The 25,951-nt window shown below is 38.4% G+C and overlaps 1 protein-coding gene across 2 annotated transcripts; it reads left to right on the top strand.

The window, feature by feature from the left end:
- Positions 1-25,951, top strand: METTL14 (methyltransferase 14, N6-adenosine-methyltransferase subunit). Of its 2 annotated transcripts, none has more exons than XM_042469303.1 (11): positions 1-103; positions 3,154-3,242; positions 4,125-4,212; positions 6,650-6,730; positions 7,244-7,331; positions 10,635-10,725; positions 11,571-11,712; positions 13,397-13,489; positions 14,918-15,034; positions 19,099-19,309; positions 20,989-25,951. In XM_042469303.1, exons 1-11 carry the CDS (start codon positions 38-40, stop codon positions 21,291-21,293), a joined length of 1,371 nt encoding a protein of 456 aa, XP_042325237.1. In that variant the 5' UTR covers positions 1-37; the 3' UTR covers positions 21,294-25,951. The 2 variants fall into 2 exon arrangements, with proteins under 2 accessions (XP_042325237.1, XP_042325236.1); XM_042469302.1 differs by lacking the exon at positions 1-103 and adding an exon at positions 118-528.

Genomic DNA, 25,951 nt, shown 5'->3' with positions numbered 1-25,951 from the left:
GGCGCGCCCCCGTCCCTTTAGCCCGCCGCGAGTGAGGATGAACAGCCGGCTGCAGGAGATCCGAGAGAGGCAGAAGTTGCGCCGGCAGCTCCTGGCTCAGCAGGTAGAGACAGACAGACAGACAGACAGGGGGGTAACGGGAGCCTCCGCGCATGCGCGTCCTCGTCTCAGCTGGGGAAGTGCTTTCCCAGTTAGAGTGAGTGGTGCTCCTTTTGAGCGAGCCGCTGTGACGTCACGCACGGGAGGGAGGAGGCTGCGGGATGCTGTGCTGTCACTCCGTTGCCATGGAGATGGAGGGTGATGGGGAAGCAGGGCTTATGCAGGCCTCTTTGGGGCCCCAGAAGTTGTTTGTGGGAGATGGATTCCTGTGTTTTCCTTTCAGCCCCCTCCTTATTATTCCTATCATTTATATATCATTGCACTCGTGGACAGTGAAAGCGCATGCCCTTTTGGACATCTCACGTGTACAAAGTGTGGATGGACTCTTCAGGGAATAGTGCCACGTATCTAAGGTCTTCCATAGAGAATGTACTGTGCTCAGCATTCTTCTCTTGCCATGTGGGAAGATTTCTTCTTAAAAGACATCAGGAGTGTTTATAGCACATGATAATAATGTCCATGCATTGCTACAACGCACGTGTCTGTTTTCTTTCTGTGTGCATCCTTTATTCATGTGTGTCGTTGCTTAGGAGTGTGCATGGAAAGCTACATAGTGTGACGGACAATCCTCAGCACTGGGGATTTGTGATGAAGAGTGTTTTGGTCAAGAGCCACACAAAAAAGATAACACAAAACTTGTATATGGCCGTGGTGCCCAACACATTTGTAATTGTTGTACAGCTCTCAGGGAAGTTTTTCTGTAAATTCACATTTGTTTGGAACAGCTCCCAATGCATTCTTCTTAGACTTAAGCACCTAATCTTATATGTACACCATGATGCTTTTGGATTTGGATGACCAATATATGAGAAATCCTTCTCGGCATAAGAACAGGTTTATAATCATTAAAGCCAGTGGCAGAGAAATGTGGTTTCCAGGTTTCTTCTTCTTCTTTGACACATATTTTTCTAGGACAAAAGAAGAAATTGTCACCTTCTTGAACACTTTATTCCTCATCAGGTATCGATCTGTGTTTCCCTACTGGAAATGAGGCTTTTTTCTTTGCAATTCCAGCACAGAAACTCAAAGACGTTGGTAGTGGAAGGGAGGAAGGAGTGCTATTTCGCTTCCAGCCTGCTGTGTTTCTGTGCTCTGTATGTAGCAGATGGGCTGCCTGAGGTGACAAGAGGCTGGGGTTTGGAGGGATGGCAAGTTCTGCCCCATTGCTGCCAACCTGTCTGGCTTTTAGGCTGGAAATGCAGAAAGTGACTTTGTAGATGGCTGTGAAGAGATAGAATGATCTGTGGCCTTTCATGATCTCTGTTGAATGCACTGAAACTGGTGCCCATCTTTTACATCTAGCATGGGATGTGGAGTTCATGGGGCTTTCCAGGAGGGACAATTGTCCATTGAAAAGTTAATTTATTCTCTCCTGCATTTTCTAGGGGCCTCACATCCCTTAAAACTAAAGGATTTCAGGTGGCCCACAAGGATGTGGAACGACTTCAAGGCTCCTCCACTGCTTGGCTTTCTCCTGAGGAGAAGGCGGATGGGCAAATGCTTGCTGAGCAATGCTCCTCTACCAACTGGCTTTCTTCTGAGGAGGAGGCCAGGCGGCAGCAGCGGAAGAAGATGGGCAAATACTTGCCCTACAAGGATCCTCCGCTGCTAGGCTTTTTCCTGAGGAGAAGGTTGGGTGGAGGATGAGGATGAGTGAACACTTGCAATGCTCCTCTGCTGCTCAGCTTTCTCTTGAGAAAAAGACGAGGAAGAGGAAAATGGAATTAGTATTAATAATGTTAATTATTATTAATTAATTATTATTAATTTATATTTGATTGAATCCTATCTGTGGCCCGAAGAAATTAACCCATTTTAGTTTTGGCCCCTTCCTACTCCCAAGTTGTGCAGGTCTGCCTTAAAAACAACTAGATATGACCTTCCAGTTACTTCTGTGTTCAAAAAAAGGCAGGAGACCATCTGTAGTTTCTCATCTCTTATATAAACAGTCTTGCCAACAAGCCTTGAAGATATTCTCCAGAATGTTTTACCAAAATCCAAAATCCCCAGAATTCCCCAATATTTATTATTATTATTCAGTCAAAATTCCCGGAAAGAAATTAATTAAATTCCATGGATTCTGGGGAAATTCCCTGGAAATTGGCAACACTGTATATAAATGAATCAAGCTAACGGTAGAGGCATGAGAATTTCATTCCTTTACTGCCATCCCTTTGCTGATAGCTTGGAGAATGTTTTACAGGTGTGCATTTATAAGAGAAACTGGCAAAGAAAGGAGAAGGTGCTCCTTTGATCATTCACAAGTGTCTCCTGAGTAGCAGGCTTTTTGTGTGCAGGGAAAGCAAACCTTTGTGAGCTAAATTATAAGGGTGCATTAGCACCTTGAGGGTTATGTTTTGTTTTTGGTGGCAAGGAGGCTGAAATATTGTGATGTCATTCTGAGTTAAACCATATATGTGAACTCATGATCTTGCCTTAGCATGTTCTCTTAACATTTCTCTTCTTCATCTATGCTATAGGGATAATCTTGGGCTACTTTAACACTTGAGATAAATTATTAAAATGAGCATGGTTGACACTGGTATACAAAGTTATTTATGTTATTATTGCTGTTACATGGGATCCTTGGCTGAGGTCATTTGGGTGTTACTTGCCTTACATTTGCTTGTTAACAGAACAGGAATTATTCTCCTTTCTCCTAGTACTTCCACCTCCACAGCCCCCAACTCCACCTGAAAATCAAGTCTGCAGAGACCCCCCTAAGCATCTGGATTAGATTTGGAAGGCCTTCAAGGAAAAGGGGGAAATACACACACAGAGATTTAATTGATGAAAATAGTAACATCAGCAGAAATGTTTCATTGGTTTTCCCATAAAAACATTTCAAAGAAGAAACATTGGATGGCTTTAAATGAGAATTAGAAATCAAAATTTATATTATAAAAACTTTAAGTATGTAATGCTTATATCAAAGCTTTCTTTTTTACTTCTTTATTAATAATAATAATTTCTTTGGCTTTGCTTTTATTTTAGTTGGGGGCTGAAAGTGCTGATAGTATTGGTGCAGTATTGAATAGCAAGGATGAGCAGAGGGAGATTGCCGAAACAAGAGAAACTTCCAGGTTTGTGCTTAAAGAAATCTGTTACACTTCTCATAACAGAGGCATTCAAGAGGATGAGGAAAGAGAGAGAATGCAAATTTACTTGAATTAATTTTGCTTTTGACTGGTTTAGGCAAAGTTGAGTTCTCAATTTTTAAGTGAAAATCTGGAAATAGACTTCATTGTAGGAACAAAAGAGTTGAAACATAAAATGTTTTTCCTTGGTCTTCAAGTTTGTTCAAAAGTTAGTAAGGATATGCCCAATAAACCAACTGGGCAATAGCTAAAAATGTTCATTACCTACCATTTCTGAATTATGTACAAATGCATTTTGTGTCCTATTAAGTTTTGCAGTTTGTTTTTAGTGTTGGTGTTGTCATGCACACTATTTTTGATGGAAAGCCAGGATACCAATATTTTATTAAATAGTTATTGACAGAATTCATTCTATACCTATAGTAAACCATTGTTTCAAGTAGGATTTCTTTTACAGTGCTGAATGAGATATCCATCGTACAATATAATTGTCTTATTCAGGTTATAATTATCCTAAATATTCAGCTTATACATAATGCTAGTTTTCCCATCTCTGGATAAGATATGGTTAATGAAAGATGACATAACCCTGGACTGCTGCTTTCCTCTCCTCTTATGTGTGGCATCTCACTAGCACAGATTTACAGAAATCAGCACACTTCTAGGAGCAAAAGAATCTCTACCTTTCACCTTCTCAACAAACATTTTTTTTTAATGCCATGTGCCATGGAAGAAAAGATGGTACTAAAGCATATGAAAGCAGAACAAACACTCAAGAAAAATGGACCCAAGCGAAGCAGCATTTCGAGCCATCATGTTCATGATATGTTCTTCTAGGCTTGTACACTTTCTTCTTCAAATTTTCAGGGCTGCTTATGACACATCTGGATCAAATGCCAAACGCAAATATCCAGATGAGGGAGAAGCAGATGAAGAGGAAATAGAAGAATATAAGGTAAGGAAACAATGAAATAAAACGTCTTTCAGCAAATGAAGCGGATGGCTTTGGCTGTTCCTAATGGAATTGTGAAAAGCAATAGTCTCTGATTTTACCTCACAAGACATCATGATAAATAAGGCAAATACTTTAGAAATACTTTGACAATATATCCTTTAATAATTCAGATGAAAATACAGAATTTAATGTCTTTTAAAACTTAATGAACCTATCTTGGATTTAGATCTTATTTAGATCTTAAATTTTGGTACATGATTGACAATGATAGTGACAGTGAAGAAGAACCTTTTGACACTTTGACATTACACTTTGCTGATAAGCATGCAGAGTCCTCTTCTAATACCTTGCCTTGCATTTCCAGTGAAGCCAGTATCTCTTAATATAGGAGCATATTGCTGCATGTTAGATGGGGAATCCTCTAGTCTAGCAGGATGCTAACCTGATCTGTAACATTAAAAAGGTCAGGAAAAACTACTGTAGTATTGAATAAGAAGGAAGCACTTGTTAAGCTCCAGAGAGGTGTGTGCACCCTCTGCTGGTACACATAATGTTTGTCTCGCTATTCTTCCACCACCCTTGTAAGGAGTTTAGTATTACATTTGCTTCAAGTTTAGAAAGTAGGTTGTAAATTTAGAGCAAAAACAAAGTTGTGGTTTAAAATCAAGGACTGTTTAATCTGAGGTTTTTTTTTTAAAAAAATGTGCACATTTGCATCCATTAGTACCTACATTGCTCTGACATCTCACTACTGTCTTGCCATGAAATGTATGGTTGCAGCTTTAATGACTGTATCATTCAGACTGCAACAGAAAAAAGAGAGTTAATTTTGTTTTCCGTAGTGACGTTGTAGGGATGAATTACAAACAGTTGAAAGTCTACTGCATATGAATTAGGTATTAGCCTCAGTATGTTAGATTAATATCATGTCTTTAGAAGTTTAAGGGTGAATGAATATTCATTTGTGCAAACAGTGTTTCTTTTACAACCATACTACTATTTCCTTTCTAAGCATTCAACAAATTATTTAAGGGGCTCAAATTTGTATTGCCATGGAGGTATTTCAGTAGAAAGAGTTTTGTTCCGACGTAGTGACCAAAAATATTTGAACTTAATCCTTTTCTAAATACAACTTCCAGTTGGATATTCTGCTTCATCTTTTTGTCTTCTGTCATATAGTTTTTAGCTCTGAAAATGATAGTGTTCCCAGTTAATTCTCTTGAATCACAGATGTGTGGCCCTAACCTCTTCTAAAGCAGCTTTGGATGAGGTGGGGGCCAATTTTTGCCTCTGTTCCCTGCTTTCCCCACCCTCAATATTTTAAACAGTTTTTGTCAGGGTGATATTTTTTTTGCCCAACCCCCTCTAAATGGACTAAATTACTTCAAAACCCAGTGCTTTTGCTCCATCATCTTCCTTTATCTTAAAAACCTGGTAAGACTGTCACTACCCTCAGTCGCAAATCAAGTAAAATCAATACAGGAACATTTCTATATTGTTTTTTTTAGTTTTGGCCAATTTGTGGAATAATAGCAGGTTTTAAAGGAATTTGGGGTCGCTGCAGGAGCAAAATTCCTGTTTTGCAGTGATTTTTCAGCTGTTTTGTGTGGGAAGCAAAACATTACCTGGAAAGTCACCCTGTTCTAAAGTTTAGGTTAGGAAAGCTGCAAAAGCACTTTCTCATTCAAGACACTCTTGGGCTAAAAAAAAAAAAAAGCAGATGATAGGGGAGTAGTAAGGCTTAGTCTGACTTCTGAGGAAGAAAAATTTGAATGGCTGTTTCTTTTTGTTGTATCTCGCGGAGTTTCCAAAGGACCTTCCTGTCTTGCATGCATGATCTCATGTTGCCCATGCTAGTGCTGATCAAGTCTGCAGGGGAGTACATAAGCTCCTGCGAATGACCTGCTTCTTTTCTGCTAAAGGTAGCCATGGAATCCTGCCCCCCCCCCCCCAAAAAAAAATTCTCAGCAGCCATCCACTTCCCCATCTTTTTTGCAAGCGTCTTGTAGTCTTGTATTTCTTACAGAGTGGCTTACTGTGCAATCAGAGAACCATAATTGAATACCAAGAGTCCATAGCTACAGACTTAGTTAGCTAACAGTATGCTAAACCTGCTAGTTCACAATTAGTAGTCTTGATGGGACAAAATCATCACATGCATTATAGAATGCATAGAGGTGTTCCTGATCCTTTGACTTTTGGTCTTTCAAGGCATCCAGGTAAAATCTAACTGGTTCAGTAATTACAGTGATGATAGAAAGGAGCATTAAATTTTGTTCTGCATTCTCAAATTTGCATTGGAACTGCTAATGATCTGCTGTTGCAGGATGCTAATGTTCATAGACAGCCCTCTTCTTTCTTCATTAAGAAGCGGAATCATTATGTGAGGAGAAACATCCTGTCTCTACATGCATATAAAATGTGCTTTATTCCAAAGGATGAAGTAGAGCTGCAGCAAGATGAAGAGAACCTTCCATATGAAGAAGAAATTTACAAAGACTCCAGTACTTTTCTTAAGGTAATCAGTATGGTGGTGTTGGTCTCCTTTTGTGTCCCCGAAGTAACTGGAAATACAGATTTAGAGTGTGGATATTCTCTTGGATTAACAAATGTTTCTTCATAGAGAGTCCATTACAGTAATTTAATACTTTATTACTTTTAAGCCGTGTAGTCAACTGCAAATACCAAAGCTGCAGCACTCCACAATAATGTAGTGGCATTTTGAAAACAGAAAACAGTAAAATACTTGTTGCTCTAATTACCCTATCTGCTTCTCAGTAGCTAATCATTATTTGGAATACTTGGAGTATGCACATTATGTAGTCTTTAAAAAGGGGTATACTTTAAGGAACTTCATTGTAGCAGGGTGGGAATAACAGATTATTGGTCTGGGAAAATCTTAAAATTAACATACAGTAGATAAAGCTTATGTGTAGAGTTGGGATCTTCCATACACAAACAATAAAGTCAAATCATTATGTGTGTGGGATATGCCTCATCTTGATAATCGTTGTATGTTTTCTTTACATAGGGAACCCAGAGCTTAAATCCTCACAATGACTATTGCCAGCATTTTGTGGATACTGGGCACAGACCTCAGAACTTCATCAGAGATGTGGGTATGTCAGAATAATAAGTAAATGAACAGAATTTTGCCATATTTGCTGTATGTTTGCTACATGCGGGCTGTATGACATTCTGTGCACTTTTGTCCCAAGGAAAGATATTTATAAAGTCACTGGAGCAGCCTAATGAGTGGTGCCTTTGAAATGATATATTAAGTTGTGTTTAGGCAAATCTGATGATGGCCAAAATCAGCTTTTGGCCCCTTCCCTGTTTGTAACACCTGATGAAACAATCTGGAGAACTAAAAAAGTTTGCCCACAGCTTTGTGCATTTTTGGTAAATCCTAATCAAGGTATTTCATGGCCATAGGGTTTTAGGATTTTTCCTATGTATTTCCTAAGTTTACGTAGTTTTTTCTGATTCCTGACTGTACAGGCTAAGTCTCCCTTATCTGAACAGAAGTGCTTCAGATTTTGAAATACCTGTATTTGCATATAGTGAATTAACATAGTGAACGAAGGATAGGGGAAGAGGGATTAGTTCAGTGCCTACTGAGGTTTTGTCAAGAGTCTTTTCTCCACCAGTGTCAGAAATTTAATGGGTTAGAGAAGAGGGTGAGAAAGGGGCGAGGACTGAGGTTCCTGTAATTTCATTCACAAAGCCCCTGTAAAAAGCAGATATCACAGATGCTCTTCCAGCTGTCAGCATGCTTTCTACCCTTTTTGGAAAGTAACCCATACTGCTGTGAGGGGAGAGAAATGTCCAAGCAGATTTGGACATCACTGCCAACTGGTGCTTCACTTGTAGCTGGGGAGAGGAAGAAAAGTACAAACATATTCCGTCACACCCACCAATTGGCTGTTCATTTGGCCTCCTGCTCATTCATTCTCCATAGTTCTTATAGCTGGGGAAAATGCAAGCAGTTGAGTGAAGCACTGAAGGCAGAATTGGGTGGCTTCAGGCTTGGAGGTTTTTGGATTTCTGGATAAGGAAGGTTCAACCTGTCATATATATATATATATATATATATATATATATATATATATATATAGTGACATGTAATATTGTATTTGCATGTCATGTAATACACTACAATTGATAAGTTACAATTTAATACACATAACATAACATTTTACAATTCTTCCTGAACTGTGATGTTCAAAAAATCAATTTAGATTCATGCAGTCTTTTGCCTCCTAAAATAGTAAGCATTCAGTCAAATTTGTGAGAAGTAATTACTTTCTTTATGTCAGATGATCTGAATATTCATGTGGAAAATACCATATTGAAATGTTGCATTTCTCATGGAAGCAAGGTGATGCTCCAAATTATACAACAAAGACTTTTACCATATATGGAGTGAGAAATGCTAGATGTCCAAGCTGGGTTCAGGAAAGGAAGAGGCACTAGGGATTATATTATAAACATATGTTGGATAATGGAGTGCACCAAAGAATTTTAAAAGAAAAATCAGCTTGTACTTTATAGATTATAGCAAAGCCTTTGAGTGTATTGCACATAAAAAACTATGGCTCACTCTTAAAGAAATGGATGTGTCAACATTTGATTGCCCTGATGCATAACATGTACTCAAGACAAAAGGGCAGAATACAGAGAAATGGAATTGTTTTCAGTTGGCAAGGGGATGAGACAAGGTTTATTGTATCGCCTTTTAAGTTTAACTTGTTTGCTGAACATATCATATGTAAAACGGGATTAGACTTGGAGATAGGGGGCATAAAAATTGGAGGAAGGAACATCAACAATATAAAATATGTAAATAACACCATACTACTAGCAGAAAATAACAAAGACTTGGAATAATTACTGAAGAAAGTCAAGGAAGAATGTACAAGGAAGAAAGTATAAGGCAGGTTTACAGTTGAACATTATTCCAATATCTACATCATCTGTTTTAAAGTTATATAAATCATCTGTGGCCATTATTTTTGTTTTAGTGGTCACAGGTGATTTACAAAACAGATGATGAAAACATTGAAATAGTTCAAGATTTTCCATATCTTGGTTCAGTTATTCTTCAGATTGGAGGCTGCAGTCCTGAAATCAGAAGAAGACTAGGACTTGGAAGGACAGTTATGAAGTAACCAGACAAGATCCTGAAATGTAACGATAATATCATTGAATACTAAAATTAGCATTGTCCATGACATCATATTTCCCATTTTCTCTGTATGGTTGTGAAGGCTGAACAAAGCTGTTACAAAGAAAATTAACTCATTTAAAATGTGGTGCTGGTAAAGAGTGTTATGGATACCATGGACTGCTAAAAAGACAAATAAATAGGTCCTAGAGCAAATCAAGCCTGAACTTTCCTTAGAAGCCAAGATGACTAATATTATGAGAAGACAGTGCTCACTAGAAAAGACAATCATGCATGGAAAGGTAGAAGACCATAAGAAAAGAAAGAGACTGCATTCCAGACTGATAGAGTCAATCAAGGAAGCCATGGCCCTTTGTATGTAAGACCAGAGCAGAGTTGTTGTTGATAGGATAACTTTAGTGTCTCTCATTCATAGGGTCACCATAAGTTGAAGATAACTTGATGGCACAACAACATTCACAGACTTCCAGTGCTACAGCAGTCTACATATGATTGTTTACAGTGAACTAGGGTAGTGGGCATGAAAACTAACAAAGCTGCTTTATTCCCCTCCCATTGTTGTTCCTTAGTTAACTGGTGGTTTTAGTATGTGTTCATTCAGCATACTGTACTTGAAAATGCTTAAAGATGCTAGCATGTGTTTTGTTTATATGCAAACCAAAATACTACCAAATATGCTAGCAGGTACGCACACACACAAAGACACACAAAATCAAGAATTCAAAGACATAGGTGTGTTAGTCTGTAGAATCAGAGATACAGAGAGATCTTGTAGCATCTTTGAGACTAACTGAAAGAAAGAAGTTGGCACTATGAGCTTTCGTAGACTAAAGTACAGAATGCGTTTTAAAAAAATAATTGAATTTTAAAATCAGTGTTCCAACAAAACATACAGCCAAAGAAATATGATTAAAAACAATTTAAAGCAATATATTTTAGAAAAAAATATTTTATGTAATGTCATGAGTATAAATGATGTAACTTATAACCCAGTGGAACTATTTTTTAAAAATGCCTTTATATAGAGTTATGCATGTCCTAGCTCTAGACACTATTGAAACTGCTAATGACACAGTATTATTAGATGTTTGACTAAATAATATTGGGTTAAAATCATAATGAAAGGCAGTAGTTCATGCCAGTCTCTGTCAGGTATATTAGATTTGTTTCCTTGTGATCACTGCTTTATGAAAGTTTCATGTAGTAGCATAAAACAGGCATGTTTTCCTCTTAGGCTTAGCAGACAGATTTGAAGAATATCCAAAGCTCCGGGAGCTCATTAGGTTGAAGGATGAGCTAATATCTAAATCCAACACGCCTCCAATGTAAGTACATTTAATGAACTGGATTCTCTTCCACAGACTGGCTTAAATTTAGCTGTCTGCTAAGATCCTTTCTTTCAGCACCTGTTTAAGATTTGCATGTTCTCTTTTTGGGGTTGCCTTTATAAAACAGCCATTTGAACTTCAAAGAAATCTATCTATTTTGTTTTGGTTATTTGATTTGGAGGCTCGATTGGTACACTTAAAATGAGATCTTGTCAACAGACTGTGATTGTTCTTGGATTCCTCTTGTCTACTTGCAGAAGAGTAAAGTCACCCAGATTCCTTGAAACTGATAAATAAAAATAACAGGAGCGAAGACCATTATATTGTGTCAATTATCTGTTATCATTCTTATGATTACAGTGTTATTTAAAAAATTACCTCGTTATTACTGTATATATGTGACTATAAGTTGACCTCATGTATAAGTTGAGGGCATGTTTTGGGGCCAAAGAACTTGCAAAATTTCATCAGGCATAACTTTTTGTGTTCATACTAAAGGCTGCATGGATGAGAAAACAGAGGCGGGTCAGTGCTTCCAGGACAGATTATGCTTGTGGCTTTCACCAGGGGATGGTTCCTTTTTAAATAAGAGTTAAATATAAATACTTGCGCTGACCCATTCTTAAGTCAACTCAGGTTTCTTGGATCAATCCAGCTTCTACTTACTAGGATGTCTACTGGTAAACAATAGTTAAGATTATTTTACATATTTGAAGTATTTCGGTTTTGATTGACATGTGCAAATTTTATAAGATCCGTGTCCCTGTTAGATATTGAACTCTGAGAAAGTATCAGTTGAGAATATCCTTTGCTGATTCATTTCTCCCCTTTTGTACTGATAGGTATTTACAAGCTGACCTGGAAGCTTTTGATTTTCGTGAACTCAAGTCCAAGTTTGATGTGATTCTTATGGAACCACCTTTAGAAGAATACTACAGGGAGACTGGCATTACAGCTAATGAGAAATGCTGGACTTGGGATGATGTGAGTTCACTATAGGGAAAGATGACCTTGGTCCCAAACACACTGCTGTAATAATCCAGTTTGAAATCACTTTAACTGCCCTGGCTCAATGCTAGGGAATTCTGGGAACTGTAGTTGTGTGAGATATTTAGCTTTCTCTTTCAGAGAGTTTGGTGCCATAATAAACTACAATTTCCAGGATTCCATAGCACTGAGCCAGAGCAGTTAAAGTGGTCTCAAACTGGATTATTTCTGCAGTATGTTTTGAACCCTTGTCTTACATCTAATGTTAAGTGACCTTCCCTGTTTGTATGGGCTCATTTTTCCAAGCTCTCTTGTCTAACCCCATTTCAGAATGCTACTTTCCAGGAACATTTATCTGTCTATATTATTGTTGATTGATCCATGCCAGAATAGTCTTGATTCCTCTGTTTGTCTTTCCATTTGTCTGTCCTAATGTAGGCCTAAAAATAGGTCATGTTGCTGCCATTCCTTTTTCTTTTTAAAGTAATTTTGTATACCTTTTCTTTGTCTTTTACAATTCTGCTCCCATTGATGATATAAGTGAAATTTCATACTAACCAGTAATATGATTTTCATTTTCCTAGAACATGCTTCATACTGGCATTATCAAATGTCTGGGGCTTAAGAATTGATAAGCAATAACAGGACTTGATTGTGTTGATCCTTTGATATATTCAAGGTGGTGCTAGCATTTCTGAAATAAGAAAAGCATGTTTTGAGGGAGGATCATACTTTAGTGGTAAAGTGTCTATTGTGCATGCAGAAGATCTTAGGTTTAATTCCCAGCATTTCTAGGTTGTGTTAGGAAACACCCCTGTCTTAAAATTTAGACCATGGCTGCCAATCAGCATAAATGCCGAGTTGATGAACTAGTGGTGTGACTTAATAGAAAGCTAGTTCTTTGACCCTGCACTTTCTGGTGTTGTGCACCAGGAGCTCTGGTGGCACAGTGGTTAAATGCCTGTACTGCAGCCACTCACTCACAAACTGCAAGGTTGCGAGTTCAGTACCAGCCAAGGACTCAAGCTTGACTCAAACTTGCATCCTTCCAAGGCCACTAAAATGAGTACACAGCTTTTTGAGGGCAATTAGTTTACACACATTGTAAACCGCTTAGGGAGTGCTTAAGGGCACTGATAAGCGGTATAGAAAGGTACTTGCTATTGCTATAATTCCCTAGGAGGTCTCTGAAGGCAGAAAAGATGAATGAAACTGCTTGTTAATAATAATTCTGTAATGTTTCCAGTGAATGTATCCAGTGAATGCATTATGCAGTATAAACTTCTATTACAGGAGGCTAAATCTCTGCTTTCTCTCTCTGTTTGTATCAGGTAGATGTAGAAACAATATATACATTGTGTCAGGAATATATTAGGTTAAAGGTGGTGAATTTGTCATAGTGGGAATATAATCCAAAAAAGAACTTCTTACTGTTTTTTAGAATAGCAAATGAAATTGCAAATTATAAGTGGTAAGAAAATATTTGATTTGATTTCAAATCATATGTATGTCTGCAGTGTTCATTGAAATATTTTGTCTTTGCTGAATCTAGCAGAATGGTTTATTTGAAAAGCAGCCTGTTAGGAAGAACACAAGTTATATTTATAGTATCCATGAACCAGTTATGCATATAAAATATTTTTATTGCAAACATTACAGTTTTTCTTTCCTTTTTTTTTAGATTATGAAGCTAGACATTGAAGAAATTGCTGCTCCACGATCATTTGTCTTTCTGTGGTGTGGTTCTGGGGAGGGCCTGGATCTTGGCAGAGTGGTAAGATGATACTGTATATTGACACTGGACCACCTCACTGATAGAATTTGTAAAATGGATCAAACCCTATTCAAGTGTCACACTTGAAAGTTAGATTAACATATAAACAGGGCTGCACTGATTAGTTTTCCCACTAATGTTACATGTTCTAGGTAGCCCATGCACCTGGTGTCTGTACTGAGGCAGAAGAATGTGTTCAGAGAAGAGTATTTGCACATGTAGAGTTGCCCCAAAACATCTCAACCAGTAGATGCTTAGGCAGCAGGCTGTTTGGTCTCTGCTTCTGTGTTGGACTTACTCATGAATGCCCAGTTTGAATAAAATTTCATATATATATATATATATTTGTTTTACTATTGCTCTATTTAATGGGTTTTCCAGAACTGGGGTTTGTGCTGTGCTTCATCCAAGAACAGGCGGGGTGAGGGTGGGAAGGAACAGGACTTCTGGCTCCTGAAGGCAAGGTCCTAGTTACCTACTCATTTGATTGACTGGATTTACATCACCCTTTTGCACGGAACAGAACTACAGTTTAGTAAATCCAAATATTCTTGCTCCTGTTAAATCAACAGTCATTCTCACCTGTTCCTAGTCTTTCCTGTTAGCAATCTGAAAGAGTTTTGTTTCAGTTTTATACAATCATTTTAAAAACAATTCCTTACCATGCATACTTGCAAGAGAATGAAAGAAGTACAGTGGTACTTAATTTGAAATAAGCATGTGTACAGTTGTGTGGTAAATCTGCTTAGGATCACACAATGTACTGACAAAATGGTAGCACACATTAAGGTAGTAGTGTATATACCATTTTTACATGAGATCATATGCTACATGAATAATCTTTACTGTGGGGATTTCAAGGGAAGCTGTAGATGTATCTTTCCCAACCATTGCATGAAATCAGTGCATCATATTTTTAATGCCCTGCCCTTTCCCCAGAACTGGAACTCAGCTGGAATGCTTGGATCCAGATTAATCGTGAAATTTAATTAATCTGTATTTGAAAAAGAGATATTAATGTCAGCAGTGAAACATTAGATTGGGTCCAGATTTAGACATGTGTATTTTCAGACTTCTCTGTTCCTTCCTTCCCACGATAGTTCCTCCATCATGTAGAAATGATATATAGATGGTCAGAGAGGACCATGTAAAATGGGAATTCCTGTGATGTGATGAGGGTCAATCTGCACATTGTGAGCAACTTTGCCTTTGCTATTTGGGGGGGGATCTTGCTGCACTGCATCTTACCCCATTCAACACCCCACAGGATTCTCTGTGCAATTTTTTTGTGAGGCTGGAGGGGCTGCTGTTGGAATGAGGGGACAGAGCATTCTTCTTCCACCTTTGCAGTTGCAAGTGTCTAAGCCTGGACCCAATACTGTGATATATAGCATAAAACAATTGTCTTATTTCTTTGAAATGTTTCAGTGTTTGCGCAAATGGGGGTATAGAAGATGTGAAGATATCTGTTGGATTAAAACCAATAAAAACAATCCTGGGAAAACCAAGACTCTGGACCCTAAGGCTGTCTTTCAAAGAACAAAGGTACATGTGACTGAATTTCTTTTGTTCTCTCTATCAGTTAATCTTTGTTTTTTTAAATCACACCTGTTTTTACTGTTCAGAGCTGTTGGAGTTTTAGGAAAACAGTCACGGAGAGATTTACTTCTCTTGCTCTCTTTCAAAGATGAGTTTATATGATAATGTAAATGGGTGACTGAGTTTTAACATTTGTGGACTTTGCTTCATCTGAGCAAATATTGAAGTTTCTGTCTGTATCTGACAGTTTCGTGGAGCTGTTCTGGGAAACTTTTGAATGTGCATTCATTCATTCTTATTGAAATGCAGATCAGATAGAGTAGAGCTTTATGGAAACACTTTACTCTTCTCTATCCTTCGGAAAGATGATGGAAGAGGGTTAGAATGCCTTGTATAGTTGCTAACCTGTTGCTATAGTTGGCAATGAGATGGGATTGACCTTCATTTTGTTAACTATTAAGATTATCACATTGAAATGTAAATTAAATATTTTGCTATGAGGAAGGCAGAAGTGCACTCTTCTAGTTTTTCCAAGAGCAACTTAGGATTATTCTCACTGCTTTACCAGACCCAGAACATTTTCCATCAGAGCCACAGCCTAGCCTAAGAGCTGAGCAACCATTTTGGGGGAAAAATGAGACTTTCTATTTGATAGAACATTTTAAGGAACTGAGGTGGTGAGGAACTAATTTTGTGCAGTGATAATTGTGTGTGGCTTGCCACCCTTGAAAAATGTCATTACAACTGCCTGGAGAAATGTTTTCAGAGATGTAATTTAAAGGGCTTGTTATTAAAACACATTTAATGGCTACTTTCTTAGGAAACAGTAGTTCTGGATTACAGCTACTGATGAATGGTTAAACATCTTCATCTGCCATGACTTCTCTATTACAAGCTATCTTCTCCTAGGGAGCTGGTCCCTAGGAAAAGCAGAACCAAGCTTTTGTTGCATATATCTATAGGTCTTTGGTATTTGATTCTATACGTTTTTCTGAAGCTTGCAGCACTAAGTACAGTGCCACTAAACAGATAGATGAGCAAACTCTTGTTATGTTGAATTTGCAACAATTGGAGTTTGGGAAATGATAAATTTGTTTGCATATATGCTTAATCTAGTAAGGGAATGAAAGTATTGTTAATAGTACTTTCACAAATACCAGTCAATTAATTAGTACAGTAATTGATTTCTTTGTTACTGTACTTTTTTCTTAGCACAGCTGTGTACAAAATATAATGGTTAAGAAATTTGCCATTCCATTAAATGAGAATTGTAGACTTGGTCCAAGTGGCTCTTTTTCTTTGTTGGTGTGAAGAGATATCCAAAGAATGGGTTAAGCTTCCTCACTTTTTAGAAAAGTCAGTAATTGTATGGTGAATGATATTTAAGTTTAATAACCTCTTTCTGTTCCTTAAACCCATGAAGACTGTCCTTCTTACAGTTTCCTATTTGTTCTCAGTATTTCTGTGCCTTCACATAATAATCCTTTCCTGTTCATTCTTCATATTTATTCGTTTTACCAAAAAGCTCCTTTCTTCCTGTCTTTCCCTTGGTCTTCAGACATAGCCATGTTAGTCTGGAATATCAGTATCCAAAAGGATCTTGCACCACCTTTGAGACTAACTGAGTGAAAAGCATTGTGGCATAACCTTTCATAGACTTGATCTGCTTGGTCATCTGAGGAAGTAGACCAAGTCTACAAAAGCTTGTGCTACAATGTCTGTTACTCAGTCAGTTTCTGATCCCTTTCCCTTTGTCTGTTATGCTCCAGCTAAGAAATGATCTATTCAGTTCACCAAGCCTACACATTCAGACATCACTAGTTACCCATGTTATGCTCCTCAAGAGCAAATGCCTTGCAAAAATACATGTGCAAGCCACATCTCAGTCAAGCTCATTTTTGTCTCCCTGCATCTCTACTTCCTTACTTGAGCTCCTTCTGTAGAGCCTCCTGGAGTCCTTTGAAGTAGATATGCATCCTCAGTTTGGCTTCTGGAAAGCAGACTGTCTAGCATGGCATTTACAGGGATTAAACCAGTGAGACACAAGCAGCCTCATGGTCATTTTTATTTCTTTGGTTTTTCAGAACTGGAAAAGCTTATGCTTATAACAGATATCTGGAAATCATTGTTCATTCATGTCTGCAGTTTTGTGAAAACCATCTGTTGACTTCAGTAAATCAGGATTTTATGATCTAGAGAAAACTGCCCATTTGGGTGTTTCTTTTCCAAAACCAGAGTAGTCTGCACAAACTACATGTAGTTACGTATACTTCCTGCACGTAGAGTGTAGACCTTCTCAGCCATTTCAGTTCAACTTCAATCTTGTAAAAGAAAAGGCATTGAGTGTCATCCATTTTGTAAGCATGCCACAGTTCTCTGTGTTATTCAGACCACTTGGTATTGATACTCTAGCACATTCCAGTGAACTTTGGTTTAGGTTTGTGGAGCTACACAGTTTATAATGTTTGGAAATTTCTTGTTTCCATCTAATTGTGGGTTGTAAATGTATATTAAATAGAAACTACAGCAGTTATATTGAACACAAAAATGAGATAGACTTTGCCTATCAAATCTAGTCTAAGAAGGCAGGGTTTGAGAAAGGGGGGGAGTAAATGTTGACTGCCACTTGGTTTGGCTAGTCTTCATAGATAGGCATGAGATAATTCCATTTCTCTGCCCTCACACATGCCCACAAATGCTTGTAAGCTGTGGGATCATATAAAAGCTCCTCATCTAGACCTCTCCCCAAGTTCAGAGCAGCACTTCTCTACTTCCTGTGTTATTTGTCCAACATAATAGCCATTTTGAGTATGACCTTATTTTGTTGTTATGTATTGGTCTTCCATCCCCTCCTCTCCTTGTATGCAGACTTGTCCTGGGTAGAGGTGATGGAGAGATCTCTACTGGGGGAGGGCAGGGCCATGCTCTGAGTCTGTCCTGGACTGCAGCCAGCACAAACAAACAAACAAACACACCAATAAGGATGGCTCAGCAAGGTAATTAGCTGCACAGCTGGAAACAGTCCACAAACCTTGCAAGGAGTGAGCGAGAGAGCAAGCCGAAAGCCAAAGCCGAAGTCGGGAATACAGAGATCACGATAATCAGTCCAGTCCAAGGTCAGGTCAGCCAGAAGGTAGCAATAGTCCAGTTCATTCCGAAGTCAAGAGTCAAAGCAACAAGGAGTCAAGATACACAGAGCCAGTGCAGGCAGCAATAAACTCTGGCACTGAGTTGGCGCCTCTCTGCTCATTAAGTAAGAGATGCTCACCCCTGTACCACCTGAGGCTGATTTGTTAATTGCCTCTCAGCAATCCTCCTGGATCTACGCACGCAAGCACTCTCAGCCCTGCGCTGCCTAAAGGAAGGAACCTCCAGGCATGGTTCCTCCCCAGAGTCACCACTAGGGTGTTGCACCACAAGAGGAATCCCACCAGCACTAGGACCTGGCTTAGCCTCTTCTGGGGCTGAGAGATCGCAGCTGGGACCTGGCAGAGCAGGATTAGCACCTGGTGTAGCCTCAATTTCCCCTTGCACTGGAGTAATCACATCCTCCTCTCATCCTCTGAGTCCAGCTCTTGGCTGGCCATGACAGAGTCATAGAGATGTCCTAAAATGTACTAGACAATGTCTTTGCTAACCTTAAGTGCTGCAAGTCCTAAGATGGCTTTGACTTCAAACTTAGATGTAGCTATGTGTCTTTAACCTGATCTTCCATCTTTCACCATGTAGAAAACCTTAAATTATTGCTCGTAAAGACTTCTTCTGCATCCTTTTAAGTATAATGTAAGTAGCCTATGGCAGACACCTGTGTTTTAGAAATGCTTTCTGAGGACACTGGGAGGATTTTTATGCTTTATTTCTGAATTTTGATGTGTGCAACTATAAAAATCATAGAAATTCCCATTTTATTGTAGCTTTCTCTAGCTAGTTGTTTAACTGAATCTTCAAAATATGTGGCATGCTTTTCTCTCTGTTCAGTTACAGATGTGCAGCCTGACTCTTTAGAAGGCATTGGCTTTTTTAATTTGATAAGTTTCTCAAACTGTTGTTGTTGTTGTTGTGCTGTTCAGGAACATTGTCTTATGGGCATTAAAGGAACAGTCCGCCGTAGCACAGATGGAGACTTTATCCATGCTAATGTTGACATTGACTTAATTATCACGGAAGAACCAGAAATTGGCAACATAGAGAAACCGGTAGAAATCTTTCACATCATTGAACATTTTTGTCTTGGAAGAAGGCGACTTCATCTCTTTGGCCGGGACAGCACAATCCGACCAGGTTAATACTACTTTGTTTTTGCTATTCAACCATAATTTTAGTCTGTACAGAAGAACTTCCATAATAGAGCAGAGTATGGTGAGGGAATAGCTATCACAGTCCGTTGCAGATTCCTTTTTCTAATTCATTGGAGGTTGAGCTTTTATGGGCAAGACTTCCAATTAAGTGTATGTGGAACATGATGGGGATATGTACACTTGAGTATTAAGGCACACTAAAAGATAAACATTATGGTATAGTGGTTTGAACATTGGACTACAACTCTGGAGATCAGAGTTTGATTACCTGCCCAGCCATGGAAATCCAGCAGATGACCTTGGACGAGTCATACACTCACAGAAAATCCACTCACACTCCCCAGGTTCACCTTAGGGTAGCCATAAGTCATAAACAACTTGAAGGCACATAATAACAACAAAAGAGAAACTGAGATGGTAACTAAAGCTACATACCACTGCTGTAGTGATTTATAGAGGCTTCAGCAGTAGTCATTGTATTGCCAATGCCTTTTATTATTTTACAGTATAGTAATTCTTTGCTTCTTCTCCAGCAATATGTGTAATGTTAACTTTAGGGCCTGTATTATTGCTTGTAAAAGTAATTGGTTAAAGTTTCAAGGCCCTCAAAATAGTGTTTTAAAATTACTGGTAACTGTTCCTTTTCATATTTCTTGAAAGTAACTATTTTTTTGGGGGGGGGGCATGTGAATGCCACAAGCTGTTAGTCTTTTTAAATTTTAAAAAGCAACACCTGAATGCCACAAGCTGTGGTACAAAACACTCTCTCCTCTAATCTACCTTATCAATGTATTATTATTCACAATTAAGCATGAGACAGAAACAGGCCATGTGATAGTCCTCCTCCAACATTTAGCACAATCATAACCATAAGAGTACCTAAAATATTATAGGTGCGGTACAGATCGCCAAAAAGCGGTGTACCAGCTCCAGTATTAGACTTAGGGAGCACGCACCATGTACACGCTCCCTAACCCTAGTACGTGCCGGCGGCGGCAAAATGGTGGCACCCTGTGTACACAGGCGCCGCCATTATGACATCACGGCCACACCACGTCCAAACGGCGTGGCGCAGGCATGACATGTTCACACCAACCCAGGCCACTTCTAGCGGCCTAACAGCAGCGCAAGAAGGAGCTCTGAAATGGAGCTCCTTCTGGCACGCGCCTTGTTCCCGCAGCCACCAAGCGACTGCAGGAATGGAGCCAGGGCCCCTTTCTCCTCTGGCTGCGGCTGTCGGGGTGTCCTGGGGCATGGAGCCCCAAGGACACCCCTTTTCCAGGCCACAGGGAAGCAGCATTTTGCTGCTTCTCCGTGGCCTGGAAAAGCTCTGGGTTGGAGCCACAGGGGCTGCTGGTGAGGCTGCCCCGCCTCCAACCCGGCAAGAAAAGGGGTGGCTGCGGACCGCCTCTTTTCCGCCATTTGTACCCTACCATAGTTACATCACTAAATAGGAAGTTATCTCTCAAAAAGTTATAATCCTAAAGTTACAATCCTAATATAATTTAGTTATTCATAGTTATTTTCCAAAATATTAATTTCAAGAAACATTAGTATCAAGCTCTGGCTAAGTTTATGTACTACATCAGTAGTCTGATCTGAAATCATCCAGAGATTTAATGCTTTGTTTGTTTCTCAGTTGCTTTCTGCTTTTTCTTTTAGGCTGGCTAACAGTGGGACCCACCCTGACAAACAGTAACTTCAATGCAGAAACATACACTTCTTACTTCACAGCTCCAAATTCCCACCTTACTGGCTGTACAGAAGAGATTGAGAGACTCCGACCTAAATCACCACCACCAAAAGATCGGGGAGGTGGCGCACCAAGGGGTGGAGGAAGAGGTGGAACTTCAGCTGGCCGAGGAGAAAGGGGAAGAGAGAGAAATCGAACTAATTTCCGTGGGGAAAGAGGTGGATTCCGGGGTGGACGGGGCGGCACCCATCGAGGAGGCTTTCCTCCTCGCTGAACATATCTCAATTTGAATTTTGCCCTGCCTTAATGCTACCAGTTTTCCACACTTGTAAAATATCCGTTTCATATTTTTTAAAGTATACGTTGTGTGTGTCATACAGCAGTCTTTTCACACTATACAATTATAGTGCTTTGATTCCACTTTAACAACCATGGTTCTGTCTATGAAATCTTAGGATTTGCAGTTTAGAATGTTTAGCCAGAGAGGCTAGTGCCTCACCAAACTGTATATTGCAGAATTCCATAGGATGCAGCCATGCCTATTGAAGTGGATTCATAGTACTGTAATTCTGTGACATGAAATAGTCCCTGGATATGGCCCAACATTCTATTTGATGGGCAAGCTTTGGAACTTGTGATGGATGCCTTTCACTAAAACTGAAATCAATGCAGAGTATCCTTGCAATCTGGTCTCCATTTTCCTATTTTTTAAAAACTCAGTTTTAATCATAGTGGATAAAATGCTGAACAGAATCCATCACTTGCCATTTTAAAAAATGTGTCCCCCGCTTCCTAGCTTGGCACTCTCCTGGTATGTTGGACTACAGTTTGCATCAATTCAGCCAGTGTGACCTTTGGCTATACATAGATGGAGATTATTGAAGTTGTCATCTAATATATCTGGAAGTGCAGTATAAAGGGAGATTATCCTAGCCATCATTTCTTCTTGGGCCAGTGACATACAGTTTGACTTTCTCTTGCAGTAATAGAAAACATTATGTTTTAGTTATCTTTAATGATTTGTGTAAATTTTATTTTTTGTTTTTGTTTTTAAAAGCTAGTTAATGGTACACAGAAAACAAAGAGGAAAACTGTTATGAGTATTTTTATACCTCATATCTGCATAACAATGTATACTTTGCTAAGTGTTACCTGCATTGTTACAACCAACAAGAGTAGACCCAACAATGAGATTTGTTAGTCTCTACTTATATACATCTTGATTTGTAAGATCAAACACTGGATTTAGCCTTATACTAAAGTCTGCTGCATGTTCATCATACTGAAAACAGTGGTGGCACAGCGCTCACAAAGCCCAAAATTAAATACCAGATTATATTTATCAAAATTTGCCATATTCATTACATTAGAAAGATTCATAATTTGGAAAATGATCCAACCAAATGGAAACATCGTTGTCCTTTAGTGGGAAAAAAGTATATATGGGTTTAACATGCATGGTAAAGATATTGGAACTGAAAAGTATCAAGTAAGCCATTGTAAAAACCTCCTGCATTAGAGCCCTTGACAAATCCAGTTTGAGCCCAGCATTACCTTCTCTGCTGGATTTGCTTTTTGGAGTGTTTTTTTTTAAAGCAAAAAACAAACCAACCCCAAATCCTTCTATTAATACTAATGGGAGTTAATTTATTTTTCACCAGCATTAGGGCTCACCTACATCAACTGATTTGATAGCATTTCTGGGGTCACTAAAGGTGTGCATTCTCCAAAAGTGTGCACCCAAGCCCATATATGCCCACTTGCTTTCTTTTACTCCTTCCAAAGGAACTAAAAGGAACTGTTGTAGAATTTTCCATGCTAGTTGAGGATAGGGAATCTGAGAGATCTCCCTTTCTGAGAATAGATTCCTGTCTGCCTTTGGTGGAGGAGATTTAAAAATCCTGTGGACCCCTCCGAGGTTGTAGTCTTAACAGGTTTGTAGTCTAACTTATGCTAGGATGCTACTCGTAAAGGAAACCTGTTCCCTGATACCACAGTGAGATACTGTTTTTCCATGCAAATATTATTAGGAAGGAGAGTGTCTTGTTTTTGGCCCAGATGATATGCCTATAGAGAGCTGGTGTTATTGATTGGTTATATACAAGTAATTCCACAGGAGGATGTTGTAGGAACTAAATTTCAGGTCCATCACTTTTGTATTTTGCTTTCTTGAAAACAAGCTTTTAAATATATTTTTGATGTGAAAGCAATGGATTTTTTTTTACTATTTTGATAAATATTTGATTATTTTTGGAGTTTTGCCTTTATTTTAATTCAGAAAGAGAGATTTCTTCCTAACCAGGTTCCTACTTTTCACTTTCCAGTTTCTGCTTTAAACGTTTCTAGCTTTGCTATATGAACTCAGCAAGTATTTGTATATTATGAGGTTTTATTTTTTGCTCTGTATTAATGACAATACAGTAAAGAAAGATTGACTAGGCTAATTGAAGCCCTTGGGTTCCCAAATTTGTATACCAATTATATTTAGAGCACGTTTTAGAACAGTTTTTTTTAAAACAACAACAGTGGGTTGTTTTTTTAGAACAATACTTAAGAATTTGTGATATATAGCATTTGAATGAGTTTTATTTTTCTTGGTTGTTATTGAATAATTTGTTTTAGATGGTGGGGTTGTATAACACTTTTAAAGTCATTTTGATGGAAGAGTTTAGGGAATGCATATAAACATGTTGTCAACTCATACATAGGAACAGCTGTATGTAGCTACTAATCAAGTCATTTTTAATTTGAAAATGTTTGGGCTTTATTTCAGAGTCTTATTCTCCTGTACACACTCTACACCCTCCTGTAATATTCTAGAGTATGGTACAATCAGACATATTTGTAAGTGATTAAATCAGGTTTACAGGATAAATACCATGCTGGTGTTGTTTTTCAATATCATTACTTTCAGAGTGCTTCCTGTAACATTCTAAGGATTAATCAACATTTGCTTATCCTGTTTGGTTGGGTAGTATTTTAGAGATGTTAACTGGAAAAGAGAATGTCACAACAGGTAGGGTGTATTACCTAGCTGATGTGTTAGTAATGCAGCATTGCCTGCCAGTTGCATTTAGAAATTCCTGCAGGTAAAACGTAACTAGTGTAGCAACCCATGGGTTCAAGATATATGATTATTTCTTGATCTTCACTAGCTCATGCTCATCATAAGCATTCTCTCTTGACAGATGAGCTTGACATTTCTTGTCCTATTGTACAGAGCTTGCACCTGCTCTAATAATGTTCTTAGTATTCAGATGTTCTCTCAAAATGATCTTCTTTGCTTGAAGCTCAAAAGGTATGTTATTTATTGTCTCTGTTTTGTCTCTGATTTAGAAATGTATGGAAGAAGAAAAAAACATGTACAAAAGAACAAATGACAAAAAGTAATCAACTCTGTTTATCTCCATTTTTATAGTAACTAAGTGCCCTCTCTGCAAAATGCTTCATATGCCAAAAAATTATATCTACTTGGTATTTGTCTGTAAATTCCTGTCTATGTTGTGTAAGTACTGTGAATGTTATATATTATACAATATGCCAAACTTTATTTGGTCTAATTGTATGTCAGGCTCAAGCATATATTTCTAACATTGCACTCAGTTCTAACATGTACACAAACATTCAAAAAACACCACTGTTACAATTTTACATAACTAGTTAATTTTATGACTCATATTCTGAGTAACCATGCATCTATCTGCTGCAGTTAAAAATAAGAAACACTGGAATTGATTATCTGCTTTCAACAATTATCTCCCAGCCTGCCTTTAATACTGTACCTAACCCAGACAGAATAAAGCTGCTAAAAGCTGCAGAGCAGTGAGGCAAAAATGGGGCAGTTCTGCTTTTCTTTCCTGTGTATTCTTTTTGTTTGTGTAAGAGCATATCCACACTTGGCAGCCCTGGTTTATTTGTGAACAGAGCAGATGCTCAGACAAAGTATATATGGAAATGTGTCTTCATGTCTAGTCTGACCATTAACAGTCAGTAAAAATTGTCATTAAAGATGGGCTAGATAGGGGAAAATCATGCTTTTAGTAGTCTGACATGGATTTACTATATATTGTATAGCCAAAGCTTTTCACAGCACCCCTTGTTACCTCTTTCATATGAAAATCTTCATTGTTTCATTAGCTCTGCCTTGAACTGGAGATTTACCACATGTTACTAGTCAAATGTTTCATCTCCTTGCTATCATAACTAGATGTTTCTGTAGAAGTATTTTCTTCAATGGTGAAAAATGCAGGCATGACTTTTCTATCTGACTATTATCCATTATGCAAAGGAACCTTGTAGCACCTTTGAAACTAACTGAGAGATGTTGGTAGCATAGATTTGATCCTACTTCCTCAGATACACCAATATTATACTGGCATTCTACAAGTCCATTGTATGGTTTTGGTCCCTACCCCCCAAATAATGCTGGAGATCTGGAAAAGGTGCAGAAAAGAGCAACCAGTGATCCATGGTCAAAATACCCCCCCCCATGCTAAACTCGTAACATTTGGGACTGTGTAGTTCAGGGGAAGAAAGGCAGGGGGTGAAGTTTATAGAAGAGCAGGATTGGGCAATTTTCCTGATTTACAATTTTAAAAAAAATATACATGCTCTGTTAACCGAGCAGCCTTCTGTCTTCCTGAATAAATATTTATAATTCCAAAGCAGCAGGCTCCAGTGTGGAGGAAAATTAGATGGCACTGATGTGGAAGATTCACTAATTGAAAACTTGATTTCATTGGAAGAATATCCCATCTGGACAATTGACTGTAGCAATACATTTTTACATACGCTGCAAAAAAATAGGACTGTACTTGATGTGAAAGTCTAACTGGAACCATGAAACTGTTTAAGTAGTTATCCTAGAAAAATGTGAGCCAGTTTGGTTCATGCTGCCATCTAGTGGAATGGGAATAAAATAAAATTCTAACA

This window comes from Sceloporus undulatus, chromosome 5 (genome assembly GCF_019175285.1).
Source record: "Sceloporus undulatus isolate JIND9_A2432 ecotype Alabama chromosome 5, SceUnd_v1.1, whole genome shotgun sequence".
Classification (NCBI taxonomy): domain Eukaryota; kingdom Metazoa; phylum Chordata; class Lepidosauria; order Squamata; family Phrynosomatidae; genus Sceloporus; species Sceloporus undulatus.
The sequence above is the reverse complement of the archived record's forward strand: the minus strand, read 5'-3'. Positions and strand labels throughout refer to the sequence as shown.